Raw genomic sequence first — 22,185 nt, forward strand, 5'->3', positions numbered from 1 at the left:
CAATCGTGTCCGACTCTTTGCGACCCCATGAATCGCAGCACGCTAGGCCTCCCTGTCCATCACAAACTCCCGGAGTTCACTCAGACTCACGTCCATAGAGTCAGTGATGCCATCCAGCCATCTCATCCTCTGTCGTCCCCTTCTCCTCCTGCCCCCAATCCCTCCCAGCGTCAGAGTCTTTTCCAATGAGTCAACTCTTCTCATGAGGTGGCGAAAGTACTGGAGTTTCAGCTTTAGCATCATTCCTTCCAAAGAAATCCCAGGGCTGATCTCCTTTAGGATGGACTGATTGGATCTCCTTGCAGTCCAAGGGAGCTCTTAAGAGTCTTCTCCAACACCACAGTTGAAAAGCATCAATTCTTTGGCGCTCAGCCTTCCTCACAGTCCAACTCTCGCATCCATACATGACCACAGGAAAAACCATAGCCTTGACTAGACAGACATTTGTTGGCAAACTAATGTCTCTGCTTTTGAATATACTATCTAGGTTGGTCATAACTTTCCTTCCAAGGAGTAAGCGTCTTTTAATTTCACATACACTCTTCCAAAAAATAGGACCACTTGAAAGAATAAGAAAATATACATATTTAGATTTGTGACTTCTCTTCAAAAATAATTTTAAAATTAGAAACTACTCTGGGATCAAGTGCCAATGTTCACTTAGGTAATTTGCCCCCTAAATTACTCTCCAATTCCCCACAATCCCCACCCTTCTTTGTGCTGTCTCACTATGGGAAGCAACACTTTTATATTCCCTGTCTAAAACCTGTTAGGAGTTTTACAGAGCTTTTGCCCACTAGCCTAGAAAAAAGAGGTAAGAGATCTTTCAATGAATAGAGCAAATATTGCTGCTAAATAATGGTGGTGGTGACGTGGTTGTGACGACGTAGTGGTCGTGGTAGTGGTGGTGGTAGTTTTTGTTATACTTTTGTCATTGTTTTATTATTGATAATACTATCCTTATCATTGTTATTATTTCTAAAATGTATGCCATTTCCATCTCTAAAGCTTAGTTTATGACTATCTTAGGTGTCATATATGCTATGTCAATATATTGGATATTGTTGGGTATGTATGCTTGAGGCTAAGGACTATAATTCTCAGAGAAAAATGTCCTACACATGAGTAGCTATCAAATTAATAGATTAATTTTCTAAAGGAAAAGCTTTTGGACATAAACACAACTACTAAATAAATAACTTTTTTTAACATATTTGTAGTATATCAGTATAATTATTCTAGTACAGATACTAATGAGAATCAGAAAAATTTACCCTAGTTAATAATCCAGCTGAGAAATGGTATTCTTAAAATAACTAAAATATATTTCCAAGGCCTCTAAACTGCTGCCATAAACTTAGAACATAATCTGGCAAACTGTAGGCATTGAGAGTCCCTTTCTTTTTATTAATATGAGATGAATTTTATATACCTTAAATAGTTTTTTAATTGCATGTTTCATGTGTAACATTCACAATGAACCAGATTGTATTTAACATCCTTGGTATGTAAGATAAAGATGTCAGTGTCTGAGGAGCTCAAAAGTCTAACTCTGCTCATTTCCAAATCTCCTGTGTCATTTACGTAGCTGCATCTGTGAGGCCATTTGTAGTTGGCATTCTGCCATGGGGTTCTGAAACATATTTTTAGGATCTGACCATGTTTATTATTCAATATTATGATCATTTGCATAATACCTCTACACAGCATTTTCCAAACTCTTCTCAAAGTACTTTTCTTATAAAGTACATAATTTCCCCATATATTCCTGAGTATTTGCCTTGTATCAAGCTGCAGTTGATTCTACAAATTTCCTGATTAGGTTTGGATTAATGTTATATAAATATATTTAAAAGTGTTAATTCTACACACTGCACTTTTACTGAACAAAAAGACAAAGAGTGAAGAATAGAGTTTGTCTATTTTAACTGGATGACTGTAATAAAATAAACTTGAAAAAGTAGTCATGTTATTTCCACAGAACATCTGAAATTTTGATCAAGCGTGTTAATCACCCAGAAGGAAAACCAAAATTTAGCATTAACTTTTCTTTGAACAACACTACTAAGGAAGCATTTACTTACTGTTTTAATAAAGTATAGTTATGCTTTATGATAATTTATTGTAATGATAAAATACAAGAAGTGATGAGACATTTGGGTTGACAGCTTGAATGTTAAAATATCCATATGACAAATAAAACAGTTTTATAGCAATCAACAGATATTGTTTGGATGTCAAACTTAATTCCTGAAATTATGACATATTCTTAGAGTTTCTAAACCAAATCTATATCTTTACCCTCGGGCTTTCCTGAACTACTTACTGCTGGTGTCAGTTCTCCTTCAAGCCTGACACTAAGGTTTCCCTTTCGTATTTGTCTTGGCAGCAAGCTTGCTAAAAAACGCAAAGATGCTATGGGGAACACCCGGCAGGAAATGACACACATGGTAAATGCTATGGATCGAAGCTATGCTGATCAAAGCACTCTGCATGCAGAAGACCCTCTTTCCATCACCTTCATGGACCAACATAATTTTAGTCCAAGATGTAAGTTCTTTACCAAAATTTTGATCAATGACTTTTAAAGCTATTTAATTTCTCTCAAATTCAACACATTAGCTTCTGAATAGTGAGGGGAAATAAGACAGAGAGTGGAAGAAGAAACTGGAAATAGAAAAAGTGATATGGAATAAACGAGTTTATCAGAAGACTTCAGTCTTGATATTTGATTTAATTTAACTTCAAACTGTATGAATTTTATTACTATAAGAGACATTCATACACCACTCAGACCAAATCTTATTGCTTTAAGTTAAAATAGATTGCCTACATAAAATTAGCTCATGTCAGAATTTATAATTGTTTTGTATTTGAATCTTCCATTGTGTAAGGGTAAGTCTTTGAGATATGAGATATCATAATTCTTTCTGGGAATTATTGGCATGGGAAGTCATTCTATTTAATTATTCTATAGATGCCTCAAGAGTTTCAGTAATAAAAAGTTAACCAGAGAAAAAAGAAATCTACATACTGTTAAGTATCTGGTGTGAAGTCCAAAAATTTACTTGAACTGAGGGATTGACAGGGAATGGTGAAATCCATCTATTCACTCATCTATGTTAAGAATTGCAAATGTTTATCTGTGGAGGCATATCTTTTAAAACAGTTCCTCTGAAGTGTTGTTTAATGCCCCATGATCAGTATTACTGTTTATCGTCAAATTTTCTAGAATTTTGTTTATCCCATTCCGTAGCACTGTGTTTATTTTGTTACTTAAAATTAAGTTCAATTACCTGACTGTCTCTTCAAATAAATAAGTGAAATTGGTACTTGAGGAAAGCAAATTGTGTTTATCCTTGGCCTTGTGTTCACAGAGGCATTTGCCACAGATCCCAGTTTGGGAAAAACTGTATAAGGAAAGAAGTAAACAATAGAAGTGTTATTTTTGATACAGATTATAAAAATATGTAGTGGTAAGACTGAGAAAATAAAGTATTTGTAGGTTTATGCATTTATGGCTTTTCAAAAGGGGATGTTTTTTCTGAAATGTTCAGCTTGGTGCAAACTTTTTAAAAATTATTGGCCATGATTTTCCCTGATATGTACCTATATCACATTAGTAGTTAAGGATATTATAATGAGTCATTTTGGAATTTAGTTTTCATAGTGATAAGGACTTTCTGATCTGTTCTATTTTTTTTTTCACTGTAAGATAAATAATAGAGAAAAACATAAAACGTTGCTATTGAAAGTTTTGCTAAAAGTATAGATGTATCATTTCTCTAACCACTTGATTTAAAATTAATCAATTAAAGATTTGAAAGAATTTTTGTTTCCAAAGCTTTTCTATCTAATGCCTATATACCTTATTATGAAGTTTGAATTTAGAAGTATATCTATAAATATACACTTATGAACTTGGAGAAAGGATTAAATCTATTTTCCAAAGTTAGCTAAAGTGGAATGAATATAATTACCTCTCTAAGTACCTCTCACTGGATAGATCTAAATGCATTTTTCCCCCTAATTTTATAATCTTTATAAATTGAAGTTGAATCTTCTTGGTTTTTAAAATTGGACTGACTACTGAACTATAATTATAGATGTACCTTTCCTGATATTTTGAGGTAACCCAAGTTGAGAAAGAGAATGGTCCCTTTGCAGGTTATAGTAATAAAGAAAGTTTAATATTTATATTTCTTAAGAAATGATAAATCTATTTTAAAGGAAAAAAGACTATGAAATACAACTTTAGGGCAATATATTCCTTCATGAGCTTTGTTTTCCTGCAGTGCCCAATGATCCACTTGTGCCGACCGCTGTGTTAGGTGAGGCCCTAATTCTTTGTCATCTTTTTTTGCATGGATCACACCTCCTTGCATGGGTTACAGCTTTGTCTACACAGTATTTACAGGGCAGAAGCAGTTTGATTTTGAAAATGTAGTCCTGATTTTATCAAAGAGAGCAATTGTGATCAACCCAATTAGATCTAGTGCATTTCAAATTAGTTGGGTATACTTTTTAAAAACAACTTATCCTTTAATTCTTGGTTCTGTTAGATTTGGAGTGAGTACAAGGACCCTTAATATGAATATAAAACTAATGTTTATATTTGCAAGTTAGTAGAATGAATCCAAATGTACACATTTCAGGGGCCAGTGCTACCAGAATCGCTAGTGTATATATATAAAATATACCTGATTTAAAGGGATTTTTCTAAATCCTCCTAATTTTATAACAACTAAAGAATGCATTTCCAAGTAAACATTTGGCATTTGTGCATTTGCTTTAGTTTTGTCTTAGTTAAGAATTTATAAATGCAGGTAAAATTGCTATAGTATTAATAATGGAGTTTTGCATTCTATATGCACTTTACATGATAAGTGTTATCTGTCAAAAAATTTACATTAAGCCAAGATTTACCACCACATTGGAGAAGGAAATGGCCCACTCCAGAATTCTTGGCTGGAGAATTTCATGAACAGAGAAGCCTGGCGGCCTACAGTCCATGGAGTCACAAAGAGTTGGCCACGACTGAGCAATTAACACTACCAGTGCATAACATCTAAGACAGCTAGTATTGCTAGTAATAAATAAGACCTTTTCAGCTGTAAAATTAAATAAATCTTTAACAATATATTTAAGAATGCAATGGGTTTCATTTCGATTTGTGCTCTATCCCTTGACTAATTACACAGCAATGATTCATGACCAGCTGGCTTGTATGTTCACAAGTCGTCTTATCAGTTTGTCCCCCGTGCTTCTAATATTTAAGATTTAATCAGAGAAATGTAGAAATTGCCAGATAAATGTACCTTTAAAATTCCCAGTTCTCATGTTTTATATTTAAATTTCTTTGAACATAAGACATCAGTTTACACATATTTTTATTATCAACATATTTAATGTTTAATTATATTTTCAAAATATGTTAGGACAATACAACTAACTCAGTTAAGTAAAATATACCTTTTTGACTAAAATAGTTATTAAAAGCTAAAATTTTAAAATACAAGGGTATATTCTAAAAGAATCTGTAAGTCAGTGTTTTCTGTCTCTGACTGCACTCTCCCTTTGATATTCCCACCAATAAGGTCAGGGAAGTGAGCTGGGGAATTTGCCCCAAAGGATGGCCTGATCATATAGGGAGGAGCCAGGAATTATGGTCTTTGAGAGGCATCAAATTCCTCTGAAAATGTCATCTTCTGTTGAGCACTGTAGAATAAGGTCAGCATCAAGCTCATAAGTTAAATTCAATGAAGTTATTAAAAATTCAAGGAAAAAGATAGTTACCTGTTAAAATTTCATTATGGTAATATTCAAAGACATGTAAAATTGGGTCTAATAAGTCTCAGTCCGCCTGTGAACTCACAAATATGAACTCACGAAAATATTCATGAAAAATGTCTTTGCTTCCTCTTCAATAAAATGATATAATAATTCTTACCATACCTTCTCCACAGAGCTTAGTAAAGAGAAAATGAGATAATATATAAAGTTTAAAATATTATTGTAATAATTTTCCCATGAAAGAGGATATTTATTTTTAAGGAAGGCTAGAGTTAACACAATAGAATTATAAATCTATTCATTTAAAAAATCATTGTGCATTTTATTTCATTTTGTAAGTCAAGCTGGTTGATATTTTTTATATTTCTTCTTTGAAAGCTAAATAGCTTGTTAATCATACCAAATTTAGAAATGATTTGTTGCATTCTTCATCATTCTTGGAATCACCGTGTTTATAGTTGTTTTACATCAGTTGATTTTGTATTTATAAAGCAATTTTTGAAATCACTTCAAATATTGCTTGATATTAATATCTGCTTACTGATTTAAAAAGAAGTCAGAAACTTTTGTATTGATTCATATTTTTGTTTTCTTGTGTTTTACTGCTGCATTGGGTTAAAGTCCCTATTACTGGTAAGTGTATTGCAAAGAACTATAGAGGACCTTTCCATCAAAGAAATATTTAAAGTTATTCTTAAATGTGTAGTAAGGATAATAATTAGTACATGTACTCTTGCTTCTAGTCGCATTGTTAGGTAATTCAATGAGGTGAGGTAGAAATGTATAGATATTAATAATTCATATGTAATTATTTAAAAAAAATACTGCTCATTGTACTACTGTATTAAAGCCTAATGCAAAGCAAAAGGCACTGTCTACCTCATCTTGAGACGTAATCATGTAAGATCTGGAATACGGATGAATCCTCTGTTTCTTACTGAGCCTTTTACAAATGTAAATATTCCACTGCTCCAGCAAGTACAATGTGAGCTCAGGTCTGCTTCACAGAGCACTGACTACCTTTATTCCAGCTTGGGTGATTGCATTTTGCCTTCCTGACATTCTGTTCTCTTTACTTCTTATCCTAAGCTGTATGTTCTGTGATAGTGCCCCAATCAGTGGCTTCTGGATTTAATTTTACAGGGGAGATGTATATTTCTTTATGTCAGTCTATTGATTGCAGTATTTTAGCAAAGCTAGACCAATTGAGTGTCATCTCAGAAAAAATAGCAAACGCTCATGAATCATGGTTGCTAGCAAATGTTTGTGTGTAGAGGGGTGGGAAACCAGAGTAAAAAGTGTCAATTCTTTTGGGTATTTTTAGGTCACAACAGAATCCAACAGAATTTTTTTTTTTTTAATTCAATGTGGAGTTTTAGAAGTAAATGCAAAATAAAAAACTACGTTCAGTCTAGTAAGAGAAAATAAAGTAAATGCAATCAAGCTAAATTATAGAAGCACACAAATCTGATTGTGGGGTTCTTTTTCTTTTTTTTTTTTTTTTCCTTCTCCAGGAAGAAAAAATGTTTATCATGGGGACAACAATTCATTTTTTGCCATATCCTATTTGTAGAGTTGGTGATAGAACAGGCAAATGTACCAGCACTTGAAATATGTTTAACTGTTAACTAAATATCGTTCTCTACAGTATGCAGTATCATTAAAACAAAAGTTCCCCTAAGAGTGTACTTTCTCTTCTGTAAATGAGTTTGGCAGTATAATGTTTGCCAAAGTAACACCCCTTAAAACATTTGTTTTTTTTAAAGATGGTAAGTTTAAATGTGATCATTATAAGCATGCTTCTTCTCGTTGTAATGATTAGCACTATGGTCATTAAAATAATATTTATTTTTCAGAGGTAAAATGTTCTTGTTCTTTTCTTCCTTCTTATGACAGAGACTTAAGAGTTTCTTTTCATTTTAAGCTAACAACACAGTTGGGATGGGGCCTGCACTTAAATGTGGGTGGTGAGGGATTTAATGGATTTGTAACTAATTGATTCATTGAAATATTGAAATATTTATTGAGTGACTGCTTTTACCAGGCATTAAGAATAAAAAGAAAAATATGACTCTTGTCTCTACATGCTAAGCATTTAGAGTTTAGTTAGAAAAAGAGATCAAGAAATAAATGATTAAAATATATTGTAAGTGAAATGAATGTAGGAGAACAGAAGGCCATGGGAATGTAAAGCAGGCGCTGTGTAGCTCAGCCAAGATGGGCCATGGAGGAATTCCAGAAAAAGTATCTAAATATTTTGTCCCAGAGACAAACCAAGGTTTCTTGTACACAGTAACCAGAAGAGTCAAAATGTATCAGCAATAAAAAACAGCAATAATAGTAAACCAAGGGAGTAGAGATGAAGTGCAAATGCACATGTAACCTGGCTGGCAGACATAGTGGGCTGTGGGCAGATTCTGTAAATGTTCAAGTTTATGGGTCTGGAGTATTTCATGGTAAAAAGTCCCAGGTGGAAGGGCATAGTAGGACCACAGTGGGGATGGGTTGCCTATATAGGGAGGTTGGGATATGGGTGGGAAAGAATTTGTTCAATTTAATCAACAATGAAAACACCTGTCCAATTGACAACTTGATCTTCTGGTCTCACAATATACTACTATGACTGCAGATACAAGAAAAAAGTCAAAACTCAGCAAAATCTCCCACTTATACTTCTTTAAAGTGGATCAGCTGTTTCTCTACATCTCACAGCATCTGTTGTCTTGCTTGTATACACATATTAATAATATGCCCTGACCTCCTACCTGGAGCTGAAGTAAAAGGCTTTGTCTTTATAGGGATGCTGCCCGAGGTCTGTACTATATTTCTTTCTTCCTCCTATTATCAGAAAGATCATAAGATCTTAAAATCTGCTTTGCATAGATATATATTAAACAAGGTAACTTTGTCTTTTTTTTAATCTTCTGGAATCTGAAACATGGCAGATGAGAACCACAGTGCTACAGCAGAATCCAGTCGTCTTCTTGATGTACCTCGCTACCTGTGTGAGGGGACAGAATCCCCTTACCAGACGGGACAGCTGCACCCAGCCATCAGGGTAGCCGACTTACTACAGCACATTAATCTCATGAAGACATCAGACAGCTATGGGTTCAAAGAGGAATATGAGGTGAAAGTTTCAATACTATGTTGAATCTTACTTCTAACCATGATACTCAGCAGAATTTAGCAGCTTTTCCTCCCATTTACATAGCAAGCACTGGAATACTCTGTAGACCCTCTAATCCTTTGTCTATGAACAATCTAGTGGGCATTTGAGGAGAAGGATGTAGATGATTGAAAAAAGGATACTTCCTGGAGGTATAGCTGGGTCAAAATTCATTTTAATAAAAAATATTGGATTCCATAATTTATTTTACTATGCTACTTAGAGACCAGTTTGTTAGACCTTATGTTTTCCCCACTCAAAAATCCATAGCAGAATATCTTGAGTCCTAGTGTACCTTTGCAGTTTCTGCCATTTGAATGACCTAAGCAGTGGATACTTGTCTGCCTCTTTGCGTGTTGACCCTCTGTTGAAAATAAGATCAAGCTATGGGTGTTAAATGTGTTACTTGTCACTCTGAGTTTTGTTTTGAGGATTATAGGTTGAGGGTGGCTGGGAAGAAAAACAGAGTACTGCAAATTCAGACAACAAAAAGCAGCCCAAAAAAGGGTGTGGGAAATTCTTTCATCCTTATTTCCCCTTCCTACCCAAAGTAAAACAGCAAGATTATACTACAGAGGAAGTTATTTAACTAAACATCCCAATGTACATAATATAGCAAAAAGGAAATAGTTCTTTTGCTACTTTTCACTTATGAGAAATGTCACTCTGGGGTGTAGATGTACCTCCACCACCAAACACACACAGTTAAAATGAAAGAAGCCAAGGGGTACCTTACTTTGAAAGACCACCTAAAATATAATACCTTTAACTTCATAAGGAATCTTCTAAACATCGCCTTTTATTCACAGATTACTTGTTATACCTTAGTTTGGGAGTGAATGAAATTATTTTTGAATTTTGAATGTCGGTTTTAGATATAGGCTGGAAACACTATGCTGTGGTGACAAAATAGCACAAGGAATTACAATATTCTGTCAGAACTATTTGTTGTTGTTGTTCATTGCATGTGTATTCCTGTGTACCTCACTTCAAAGACCATTGGCTCTTTGAAGACCCCCTTTCTTGTGTTGAGCAAAGTTGTTAAGTTTTTCTGCAAAAAGATATCTATACCCATATTTTAAATTGCTGCATATGGTAATTAAACCAATCAACAAATTCATCTGTTCCAAGATTCTTGGAGATGGTGACTCTTTTTAATTTTCATATGGTCTCTTGTTGTGGAGACTGAGTCCTTTTCATGATCTTCAAAGAAACTAAAATGTGATGTATTGCACATGATTTAATGAATAATTATGGGAGAAAACAGGTTTTCTTTGTCCTGTTAGAAATGCTAAAGGAAGCATATTTTTGAAAGATGCTCATTAAAAGTAGTTTTGAAGTCTCTGATGCTTTCTCTACTTCCGTCTCACAAAGCTGCAGTGATGTTAAATTTGAAATACTTTCAAGGCTCCCCGCCCCCCTGCTTTTTTTCCCCTAAAGTTGTTTCTTGTCCTCAATTTGAACTCAGTCCAATCCAAGATGAACAAGTATGAGTCCAACAAACAAGCTTTGAGGTCTGAAAATTGATCTTGTTCACTGCTGTAGGACTCCCTTCCTCCCTGAGAAAGTGGCTTTTACTATTTTAGTCTTTAAAACAGACAGACTTGATTCAAGGAAAGGAATTAAATTCAGTGTGCTTGTTAATTGTGCTTTTTTCTAGAGCTTCTTTGAAGGACAGTCAGCATCTTGGGATGTAGCTAAAAAAGATCAAAATAGAGCAAAAAACAGATATGGAAACATTATAGCATGTAAGTTCTCTTATGAGTCTTGATAAATGTAAAAACCAGGTGTAGAAGATAAAGGGTAAATTTTCAGTTACTCCTTCTATGGTTTTAAACTTTAAAAACAATCCCAGAGGATGACGATCTGTATGAAGTAAGCTTTTTAATATTATAATAGCATTGGATATTGGCAGCAATTCTGAAATTGTCATCATTCTCATTAATTGGCTCAGATTCTTCATCTTGTGGTGATAATGTGCTGCTGGATTTTATGTTTGCACATAAATGCCTGGAGGTGTCATTAACAACTGAAAATATTAGGATAATGAATATGAAGGATTTTTTTCATGCTAAATTACTATAACTCTTCCACCAAACACATTCAAGGTGGGAGTGTTATTCCTTCCATATACCTTGTTTCCTTTCTTGGAGCCAGTGCCTGAATCCCATTTGCTCCAAGTTATTTATCATTAGGGACTTCCTCCTGATTAAGTCTTCAAGGTGTATTCATGAGATAAATAAATTGATTTTATTCATATGAAACCATAGGAGCAGTAAGAAAAGTGACAGATAGTTTAGCTTGTAACTAGCTGCTGATTTTACTTAGACTACTTTATTCTCAATTTAAATTATTTTACACTCTCTTTTGAATACATCAGAGTTTAACCTTTGTGAGAGTAACCATAACTCTCACAAAATAAGAAGTTGAGAGTAGGGTTTCGAAATTCACTCCCTAATTCTGTGGCCCATTTGCTGTAAAGTACAGGGAGAAAAGATCCCACCCATTTAAAATCATGCCTAACAAGCAAAATTAGGAGTTAAGGCAAGTTTAGTAATTCAGAAAAATTTATGACTGAAATGATGATTTATCAGACATTACTATCATGTCTACTAAAAATTTCCTAACTATGAAGATGCTAGTCATTGAAGCTTTCTTAACAAAATATTATCATCAAAATAAGTAATGAGTTCATTCAAGTTCTTGCATTTTTTCAAATGACTGGTATCCAATGAAATTTTGAAAGTATATTATGGATAATCTGTTGTTAACCACTGAATTATGTTAAGTTTCTACTAGGGTCATTGTCTCAAAACAGGGGGGAATTTTAATAGCTTTTATTTTATCCTTTAAAAATCTCAGATGATCACTCCAGAGTAATTTTGCAACCTGTTGAGGACGATCCTTCTTCAGATTACATTAATGCCAACTATATAGATGTAAGTATTTTTATCCTGCAGTATGCCCAATTTATTGGCTTATATATATATGTATATATATAAATCTTTTCCTTGTTATTACCTATAAAGTGATTGCTAGCTTTTTAAAATAAAGAACAAACTGTACACTTTTCTTTGTTCTGCGTCCTAGTACTTACTGACGTTGTTGTGCTTTCTTTCACACCTGACTTTGGTTTGGGCTGTAGATTTGGCTGTACAGGGATGTAAGTACCACTATATGTAAATAACAGCACCCTATTATAAATACTTAATGTAACTACTCTTAACTACAGTTTTTCCTAATGCTTACTACTAGTTCTCTCTGCATGCTTCACCTAACTAGCCTCATACAGTATATCTATGTTCATTTTTCTGTAACTCCTTTACATGTGTAAAGATCTATTTTACCTCCCTCCCTTTTCTATGTTTAGAAAAGCAGGATCATTTTTAGCTTTTGACAATTTATTATGTACTCGAGTTTTATTTGTTGATGGTTTCTGTTTCTGGCTTTTATCCTACCCTTCCCTAAACATATGTGAGAAGCTGGATAGTATGATGTGTATTAGTGTTTCTGAAATTTTACCTTTTTACATTTGACTTCTGATGTTAAAAATGGGTAGGGAGACTATTTTGTGGTGTGTGGTATTGGTTTGTAAAGTATTAAAATTACCCAGGCAAAATAATTATAAAATTGCATTTATAAAATACACATATCACACATATATATTGAATCATAAAAATGAAAGTTTGTTTTAATATACATTCCACTGTTCAGTGTTGGTTAAGACATATGTACATGCAAATCCTTTGTTTAATGCAAGTAATTATCAAATAAAATAAAATATTAAGGATGCAGTATACTACATCCAAGAAGGACAGGCTCTGTTCATATTTCTTGGTTCAAAATCACACTGGAAATTGCAAGAATTAATTCATCCCTCTGTCCCTCACTTTCCTCATCTTTACAATGGGGATAATAACAATACCACTAACCTCATCATTTTATTGTGAGAATTAAATGAAGTAATTCATGTTGATCATTTAGCACAATGCCTAGCACATATTAAGCACTCATTAAACTTCACTATTTAAAAAAATAGTTCAGGCATACTGAAATGAATTAATTCTAAATTTGTATTACTTGTAAGGCAAAAGATAGAAATATCAACAATTGCAGCATATATGACACATTTATAGATATGCAAAATATATGTATGATTAGGATCTAACTTTTTATAATTTCTATAAATAAGAAATAATTTTATCACATTTATTAAGTTCATGTTTTATAGTTATTTTGTGACTTGTCATTATTTATATATTTGAATTAATGAATTTTATTAACTATAGTCTTTGAGTATATTGGTTAAATTTTTGATCATTATTTTACTCTCATTCAATATGGAAAACTAAACAGTCTACTCTCTAGAATAAAAATATCAACAGTTCTCTGACAAATTCGTACTTGTTCTTACCTGTTTAGTTTAACCTTGGTTTTCTGCCAAGACCCTGGCAGGACATTTGGTCCTATCCAAAACATCCGTTAAAGACATTTGGTCCATACCAAAACATCCTTGATTTTTGCTCCTTTCCAAAATGTCCATGGAGACATTTGGTCTATGCCAGAAGTCCTTGATATTTGGTGCCATCCAATACTATCTGGCATGGACCAAGTATGCTTATGGACATTTTGGATAGGAACAATTTTTAAGGACCTTTTGGCATGGACCAAAGGTCTTATGGACATTTTGGGCACAACCGAGGGTCCTATAAATATCAACAATTTTTGGTATGCACCAAATGTCTTACAGATGTTTTGGATAGGACCAGATGGTCTGCTAACTCAGGCTTTTACTAAAGCCCTTTGCTGAAGACACAACAAAGACAAAGCTTAACCCTATTAACATTTTTGCTACTAATGATCTATTGAAATTTAAATCAATTGAAAGCAACTGACAACTTATCTTTTATTTGGAGTAATTTCTTTATGGAACAATATCAAGAGCTTAACTATATAAAACTCTTGGCACACTATAAAAAGAAAGAAAAAAGTACTAAACGTTTTGTTCAGGATAAGATGCATTTTTTAAAAGATTTTTTTCCCTATATATGTGTGTACCTATAATTATGTGTGTGTAAATTAATATTATCAGCACATACAAAATAGTTTTGGCAGATTCCTGAACATATTATCAAATAGAAGTATTCTCTAAAAAAAATCTCAGCAGGACTTTGACTTGATGCACACATGCATTGTCCAGCTCTAACATTGGAATGTTCTGTTATTTTTTTATGGTTCTAATATGTCGTTGTCCATTTGTAATGCAGTGTGTTGTACTTTTGGATGATAAAATAAGAATTAATATTTTTGGACACAGTTTTGCCAGGAATGAAACTAAAGATTAACATGAAGGCATAAACATTGTAGTGAAACCAAACAAAATCTATAAAGTTATTTTCCAGCAAGCAAAACTCAATTGTGCAATATTTATTCTAATCAGACCCCTTAAAATATTTAATTTTTGTTTTATTTTTACCTTTCAGATAACCTAGGTTTGAGAAGTGAACTATGAGTTCACTACTCATTTCTGGACTTTTTACTATAACTTAATCTTAACAGGTGGTTGTCTTCATCTTTTTATGCCTTCATTCATTTATTTCTGACACTGATATAAAATGATGACCACTTTGTTCTCCTATTTTAGGGCTACCAGAGACCAAGCCACTACATTGCAACTCAAGGTAAAACTTTGCCTTTTTAAATAGAGTAGAATAACCAAATGATAATAGAGTAGAATAACCAAATGATAACAGAGTAATCAAACTTGCTTAATTCATCTATATGATGTTTTCTTGAAATTTGATCTGAGTTAAAAAAAAAAAATCAGCTCTTCCAGTTAACACTGTTCTTTATTCATCTGTATAATACAGATTGTTTTATCTCTTTAACATGTATATAAATTAAACCTTGGTTTACTTTTTTAATTAAAAGTAAAATAGAACCTGCTGGTAGTCTTTGAGATTTGGTTCTTGGTATCTGGATGTCCCAGAGCACTAGTAAACAGTGCTGGGCAGAGAAATTACTTATTTTTGATGAAAGCAACTGAGATCTCATCTTATATAAGGTGCCTGTTTCCTTGCAACAGAGTTTGTTGGCCTGGCATGTAATAGTACCCAAGGCCAACATTGCTATAATGAGATGTTGGACTGTCTTGCAACAATTTTTTTATTTCAAGTCAAGACTAAGACATAGGAAAGGGCTGAAGGGAACTTATTTGAGTTCATTCTTCGTGGAAAAGTAGAAGAAAGTGAAGAAATCTTGTTAGAGTGGCACACTGGAGAATAAAAGTATCCTAACGACCATACCAAGACCACCTCTAGTTATCTCCCCAAACTGACCACTGACCATCAGATAAGAAAACTGCACATCTTCTTTTATAAAAAAGGAAAGTAAAACAAAAGTTAATTTGCTGTTTTTACAGAGGTTATTTTCTAACTGTTTTTCACATATCTTTGGAGTTACTGAGTTTAATTAATTATAAACTCTTTAAAGTTAGAAAGATCATCCATGGTGAATGATATTCTTGTTTCATGCTATAGGGTAAAGTTTAGCCCAGTAGATGCTTTTGCAGCTCAGAGATGATACCATAAATTAGAACATGTCCTTATGTATCTGATCAGAGAAGGTGATGGCACCCCACTCCAGTACTCTTACCTGGAAAATCCCATGGACGTAGGAGCCTGGTAGGCTGCAATCCATGGGGTCTCGAAGAGTCGGACATGACTGCGTGACTTCACTTTATATATCTGATAGTTCTTCATTAACCCCTAAACTTCACTGTTTATAAATGATGTGTGTATATTTAATTAGTAATGTGTGCTGTTTGGTTGATGGTGGCATAAGACTTCCTATTTTCCCATTTACATGAAGATGAATTAAAGTAACTTAGAGAGAGATATGGAGAAGGCAATGGCATCCCACTCCAGTACTTTTGCCTGGAAAATCCCATGGACAGAGGAGTCTGGTAGGCTGCAGTCCATGGGGTTGCTAGAGTTTGACACGACTGAGCGACTTCACTTTCACTTTTCACTTTCATGCATTGGAGAAGGAAATGGCAACCCACTCCAGTGTTCTTGCCTGGAGAATCCCAAGGACAGGGGAGCCTGGTGGGCTGCCATCTATGGGGTCGCACAGAGTTGGACACGACTGAAGCGACTTAGCAGCAGCAGCAGCAGAGACAGATATAGCCCCTGCTTCCCTGGTGGCTCAGTGAATAAAGAATCTGCCTGCTAATGCAAGAGACACAAGTTTGATCACTGGGTCAGGAAGATCCCCTGGAGAAGAAATGGCAACCCACTTCAGTATTCTTGCCTGGGAAATCCCATGATCAGAAGAGCCTAGTGGGCTATTGTCCATGGGGTTGCAAAGAGTTGGACATGACTGAGTGGCCTATACAACAACAACAGAGACAGATATAAGTACCCTAAAAATTAGTGGTGTCTTCTGAATTTGAAAACACAGAAGGCAAACTGAAGCAAACAAACTTGTATATATCTATTTTTTTGCCTTTAGTGTGAATTTAGATATGAATTGAATTGAAATACTTTTAATGACATTTTGTGCTAGGCCTTTATGTTTTCTACTTTGGTTCATTTAGTTTATATTGTCCTTTTTCTTATCTACACTTCTTTTTAACTACAAAATTTCTCTGATAACATACTATTCAAATTCATTTTTTATAGGCCCAGTTCATGAAACAGTGTATGATTTCTGGAGAATGATCTGGCAAGAACAGTCTGCATGCATTGTGATGGTCACAAATTTAGTTGAAGTTGGCCGGGTAAGAGGCAAAAAACACCCTGTGTATTATAAAATATGAGTATAAGTTGAACAGCAATCCATAACACACTTAGAATAGAATACCATTCAATTGTTTGAAAAACTTTCTTAGGCATAGCATTTCAACTGAGTGCTCCTAAGTGAGTCTTTGATTGCTAAGAAATTATTTGATTTCTCATTTATTAAAGTAAATAAACTTTGATTTTATGTTAGAATCTAGTTGCATTGTCAGGCTTGTATGTTTTTATGAGATTACACAAAATCTTTCTATCTGTTGTGTTACAGATTATTTTATTTATGTATTTTTTTATTATTTATGGCTTTTTAAACTGTCTTTTAACTATGACCTGAAGAGTTATCACTGAAATTAAATCATCTTGGTTAATGTGTATTATATATTCAGGTTGACCTATATATACTTTTTGTCATTTAGGTTAAATGCTATAAGTATTGGCCTGATGATACCGAAGTTTATGGTGACTTCAAAGTAACTTGTGTAGAAATGGAACCACTGGCTGAATATGTAGTTAGGACATTCACCCTGGAAAGGGTAAGTACCCTAACGTTCTACAATATTAAGTATATTGAAATTGTTTCTTTTTTTTTCTTTTTTTAAAATATAAACTTATTTATTTTAATTGGAGGTTAATTACTTTACAATATTGTATTGGTTTTGCCATACATCCCTGTCAAGAGTTGTTTTAAGGATGCTATAAAATCCATCTATTTATTTATTCATTTCACAAGTATTTATTTGAGAGCATAACACGTACCAGGCATGTTTCTGAACCTTAAGACACATTAAACCCTTTCTTTTGTGGAGCTTATAATCTGTTGAGGGGAAAAAGGCAGTAAAAGTTAATAAATAAATACATCATATAGTTTGAAAAGTACCATGTATAAAAATAATGTTGGGAATGGAAACAGGGAACATTGCTGAGGTAGAGGAAGGAATAGTTTACAGTTTTAAAAGAATGATCGGGAAAGGAGTAGTTGAAAAAGTAACATGTGATAAAGGCTTGAAGGAAGTGAGGGAAAGAGTAATATATCCCATGGAAGGATTATATCCCAGGGTGAGTATCCCTGGCAGAATATTCCTGATGGAGGGAACAGTGATTTCATAGACCTAGAGGCATGATATTCCTGTCGCAGTGAGAAATATACTGGAGTCTAGGGTATTGAGAGATAGGTAAATGAAAGGGAAAGAAATGTGATTTAAAGTCAGGGAAATTACAGAGCCAAATAAGTGAGGTCTTGTGAGCCACTATGATGATTTTCGTTTGTATGAAAGGTAAAAGTAGCCGGCCATTGGAGGGTTTGAGCCCAGGAGTAATACAATCTGACTTTTTTTTTTAAATAGGTTCAGAAAGACTAAAGCTAGTGGGCAGTGTGAGAGGACTAAAGTAAGACATAAAAGCAATAACATACATTGTTACAGAAAAGTTTAATAAATTTGACCACACAAAAGTATAAAATTATCTGTATCAAAATAATTAATTAAAAGATGCACACACAACAAAGAAATTGTGATTATTTACTATTCTTAACTCATAGCTTTAATATAAATATAAAGGAAATACTAGAATCTCTGCCCCACAAAAAAGCAACTGCTAACATGCCTATTGAAAATGTTTAACCTCATGTGCTGATATACCATTTTTTTCCTTTTTTTTTAATAAAAATTTATTTATTTTAATTGGAGGTTAATCATTTTACAATATTGTATTGGTTTTGCCATACATCAACATGAATCCACCACAGGTATACACGTGTTCCCCATCCCGAACAGCAAGCACTTTTAGAAAAATAATAATAATTCGGATTGATTTTAAGAGTATGATGAGACATATTTTCATGTGTTGCTGATCATATTTAAATTGCCATAAACCCTGTGGCTTTCCAGGTGACACTAGTGGGAAAGAACATGCCTGCCAGTACAGGAGACATAAGGGACATGGATTCAATCCCTGGGTCGGGAAGATCCCCTAGAGAAGGGCATGGCAACCCACTCCAGTATTCCTTCCTGGAAAATCCCATGGACAGAGGAGCCTGGCAGGCTATAGTCCATAGGGTCGCACAGAGTTGGACACAACTGAAGCAACTTAGCACACATGCACACAAGCTCTCCGTAAATCAGTAAAGCAATTTATCTACAGAATTTTAAAATATTGATATCATTTGACCACTAATTTTACCTTCCATGCACCTATCCTAAGAAATTTATTTAAACTACAATTGACTTCATGGGCTTCCCTAATTGTTCGGTTGGTAAAGAACCCATCTGCAATGAGGGAGATCCGGGTTCCATTCCTGGGTTGGGAAGATCTCCTGGAGAAGGGAAAGGCTACCCACTCCAGTATTCTGGCCTGGAGAATTCCATGGACTGTAGAGCCCACAGGGTCGCAAAAGTCAGACACGGATGAGCGACTTTGACTTTCAGTTCACAATGACTTCATATATAGTCGTAGATATTTTACATAGCCGTAAATGTCCACAATAAAGTTATACATCCATGATCTAGAAATACCACTCTTTATAAATGATATTTAAAAGTAATTTTACAAACATAAAAAATAATTAGGGGAAATATTAAGTGGAAAATTACCAGTATACAGAGCAATATAATTATGATTATCACATTTATAAAGTATGTATGAGAATTTCTTAGACAAATCAAGCAAAATAAGCAAAGATGTAGGAGATTTCAAGAAAAGAACCATCAAACATGATTTAATGAATAGCTAGATTCCATTATCATCAAAAGAATTTGGAATATATATTCTTCTTATAACTTCATTTAAGCTTATGAAAAGTCAATCATGCCTTTGCTGTCCACCTGGAACTATCATAACACTGTTCATCGGCTCTGCGTGCATGCTAAGTCGCATCAGTGGTGTCCGAGTCTCTGTGGCCATATGGGCTGTAGCCTGCCAGTCTCTTCTGTTCATGGGATTCTGCAGGCAACAAAATGAAGTGGGTTGCCATGCCCTCCTCCAGGAGGTCCTCCCCACCCAGGGATTGATCCCACCTCTCTTATGTCTCCTGCATTGGCAGACAGGTTCTTTACCACTAGCGCTACCTGGGAAGCCCCTCATTGGCTATACTCCAATATAAAATAAAGAGTTAAAAAGAAATCATTCACAAACTTAGTTATAAAGGAAACTTAAATACATAATAAAAATTCAAAATGTTTCCAAAATCCAGTGGAAAACAACAACAAATCACTGACCAGCAACTCCCTAAATTAGACTCAGAAATCACCAAAGTCCTCTTGTGAATAATCTTTGAATGAACTATTGCCTTCTGATGCAAAGAGCCGACTCATTAGAAAAGACCCTGATGCTGGGAAAGATTGAAGGCAGGAGGAGAAGGTGATGACAGAGGATGAGATGGTTAGATAGCATCACTGACTCAATGGACATGAGTTTGAGCAGGCTCCGGGAGATGGTGAAGGACAGGGAAGCCTGGCATGCTTCAGTCCATGGGGTCGCAAAGAGTCAGACATGACTGAGTGACTGAACAACAATTGCCTCAGAACTAAAATTATATTATGAAGATAAATAATTTTATATCAAAATATTCTACAAGTTAGGAGAAAAATATATAATCAAAAGTGATTTCTATTTTGAAAAATAGTCTAAAATCTTTAAAAAAAAAACAGTTAAACTAGAATATCAGGAAAAAAGTCAATAAAACAAAGGGAAAAATAAATATAAAAATGCTGCTGCTGCTGCTAAGTTGCTTCAATCATGCCCGACTCTGTGCGACCCCAGAGACGGCAGCCCACCAGGCTCCCCCGTCCCTGGGATTCTCCAGGCAAGAACACTGGAGTGGGTTGCCATTTCCTTCTCCAATGCATGAAAGTGAAAAGTGAAAGTGAAGTCTCTCAGTTGTGTCCCACTCTTAGCGACCCCACAGACTGCAGCCTACCAGGTTCCTCCATCCATGGGATTTTCCAGGCAAGAGTACTGGAGTGGGGTGCCATTGCCTTCTCCGATATAAAAATGAGACACTGACAAAAAAGAATAAATTTAATAAAAAATATATTTCCTTGAAAAGATCGATAAAGTAACTAAACTACTTGTCAATTCCAAATGAAGAGCAATCAAAACAAAATATGTGACAAAAGGGACAGAGCTCTAGCTATACCTGCTATTAAGAAAGTTATATTATGTGTGAACTTAGAGACAGATCTTAGTCTAGATACAATGAAATCCTAGGAAATAATAATTTCCAGTATTTAACCCAAGGAGAGATCGGTATCTGAACAGCTGGTAAAAGAAAATAAGAGTGTTGAAATTTGCCATTAAAATTGCATTATGGGTTCATAATTGAGGTGTCTTTAATCTCTAAAGAATAACTAAGGAATAGCTAATGCCTAAGTTAATCAAACTATTTAGGCCGTAGAAAAACCATTAAAACCAACTAAATATATTTTAAAAGCAAGCAGAACTGTGATGACAGAACCACATAAAGATAGGACTCTCTCAAGCTCTTCTCTGTCTCTCTTTTTAGATCTCTGCCTGTTTCTCTTTCTCAAGTATGCACACATACATACATTGCAGACCAGTTTAATTCAGGATATACTGAAAATGTGAATCCAGGACTGAATTAAGATCACTACATGATTTATCATGATTATTTTTTTAAGAATTCAAGGATTTTACAACTGTGGTAGGAAATCTAGAAGAATATTTCATTATCTCAGTGCATTAAAGGAACAAAATCCTGTGATTTCATTAATAAATATTGTAATGCACTTAGTTTTATTTAAAAGACATTTATAGTAATACTCTAATTATATTAGAAAGAATAAGGAGACTCCCTAAACATGATAAAGCTGTTTCAACAATAACCAGTAGCACACATATTAAGGAGTGAAAAACTAGAGGCATAGAAGTTATTAATATAATCAGAGATGTAATGTGGATAATCATGCTCACTAGTGTCCAACATTTTTGGAAGCTCTAGGAAATTAAATAAGACAACAAAAGGAATAAATGGCAAAACTATTAAAAAGGGTGAAATTATTTTAAGGTGTAATGATTTTATACAAAAAAAAGCTAGTTAGAAAATTTTAAAAAAGAAAATCACAATTAGTTAAGTGACTAATTCAAGATATATTTCATTATATTATTAATAAAGATATAGATTTTAAAAATCTCTTTCATAATAACAAAAATTCTTAAGTATCTGTTATTGTTGTTGTCCAATTCTTTGTGACCTCATAGATTGTAGCCCACCAGGCTCCTCTGTCCATGGAATTCTCGAGGCAAGAATACTAGAGTGGGTTGCCATTTCCTTCTACAGGGGAGCATTGCAACACAGGGATTGAACCTACATCTCCTGTATTGCAGGCAGATTCTTCACCACTGAGAAACCTGAGAAGCCCTCTGAAGGATCTAGAAATATATTTAGCAAGAAAAAAAAAACAGGTCCTAAGT

At 34.2% G+C, this 22,185-nt stretch overlaps 1 protein-coding gene across 2 annotated transcripts in view; it reads left to right on the forward strand.

The window, feature by feature from the left end:
• The window catches only part of PTPRK (protein tyrosine phosphatase, receptor type, K), a 618,790-nt gene that overhangs the window by 579,097 nt on the left and 17,508 nt on the right, over window positions 1-22,185 (forward strand). For both annotated transcript variants that reach the window (XM_010834647.1, XM_010834648.1), the window contains exons 15-21: window positions 2,390-2,550; window positions 8,739-8,923; window positions 10,623-10,710; window positions 11,825-11,901; window positions 14,607-14,643; window positions 16,645-16,742; window positions 17,175-17,291. In XM_010834647.1, coding sequence (XP_010832949.1) covers window positions 2,390-2,550; window positions 8,739-8,923; window positions 10,623-10,710; window positions 11,825-11,901; window positions 14,607-14,643; window positions 16,645-16,742; window positions 17,175-17,291 — 763 coding nt within the window. The remainder of the gene's footprint in view (window positions 1-2,389; window positions 2,551-8,738; window positions 8,924-10,622; window positions 10,711-11,824; window positions 11,902-14,606; window positions 14,644-16,644; window positions 16,743-17,174; window positions 17,292-22,185) is intronic.

This window comes from Bison bison, unplaced genomic scaffold (genome assembly GCF_000754665.1).
Source record: "Bison bison bison isolate TAMUID 2011002044 unplaced genomic scaffold, Bison_UMD1.0 scf7180017864035, whole genome shotgun sequence".
NCBI classification, from domain to species: Eukaryota; Metazoa; Chordata; class Mammalia; order Artiodactyla; family Bovidae; genus Bison; species Bison bison.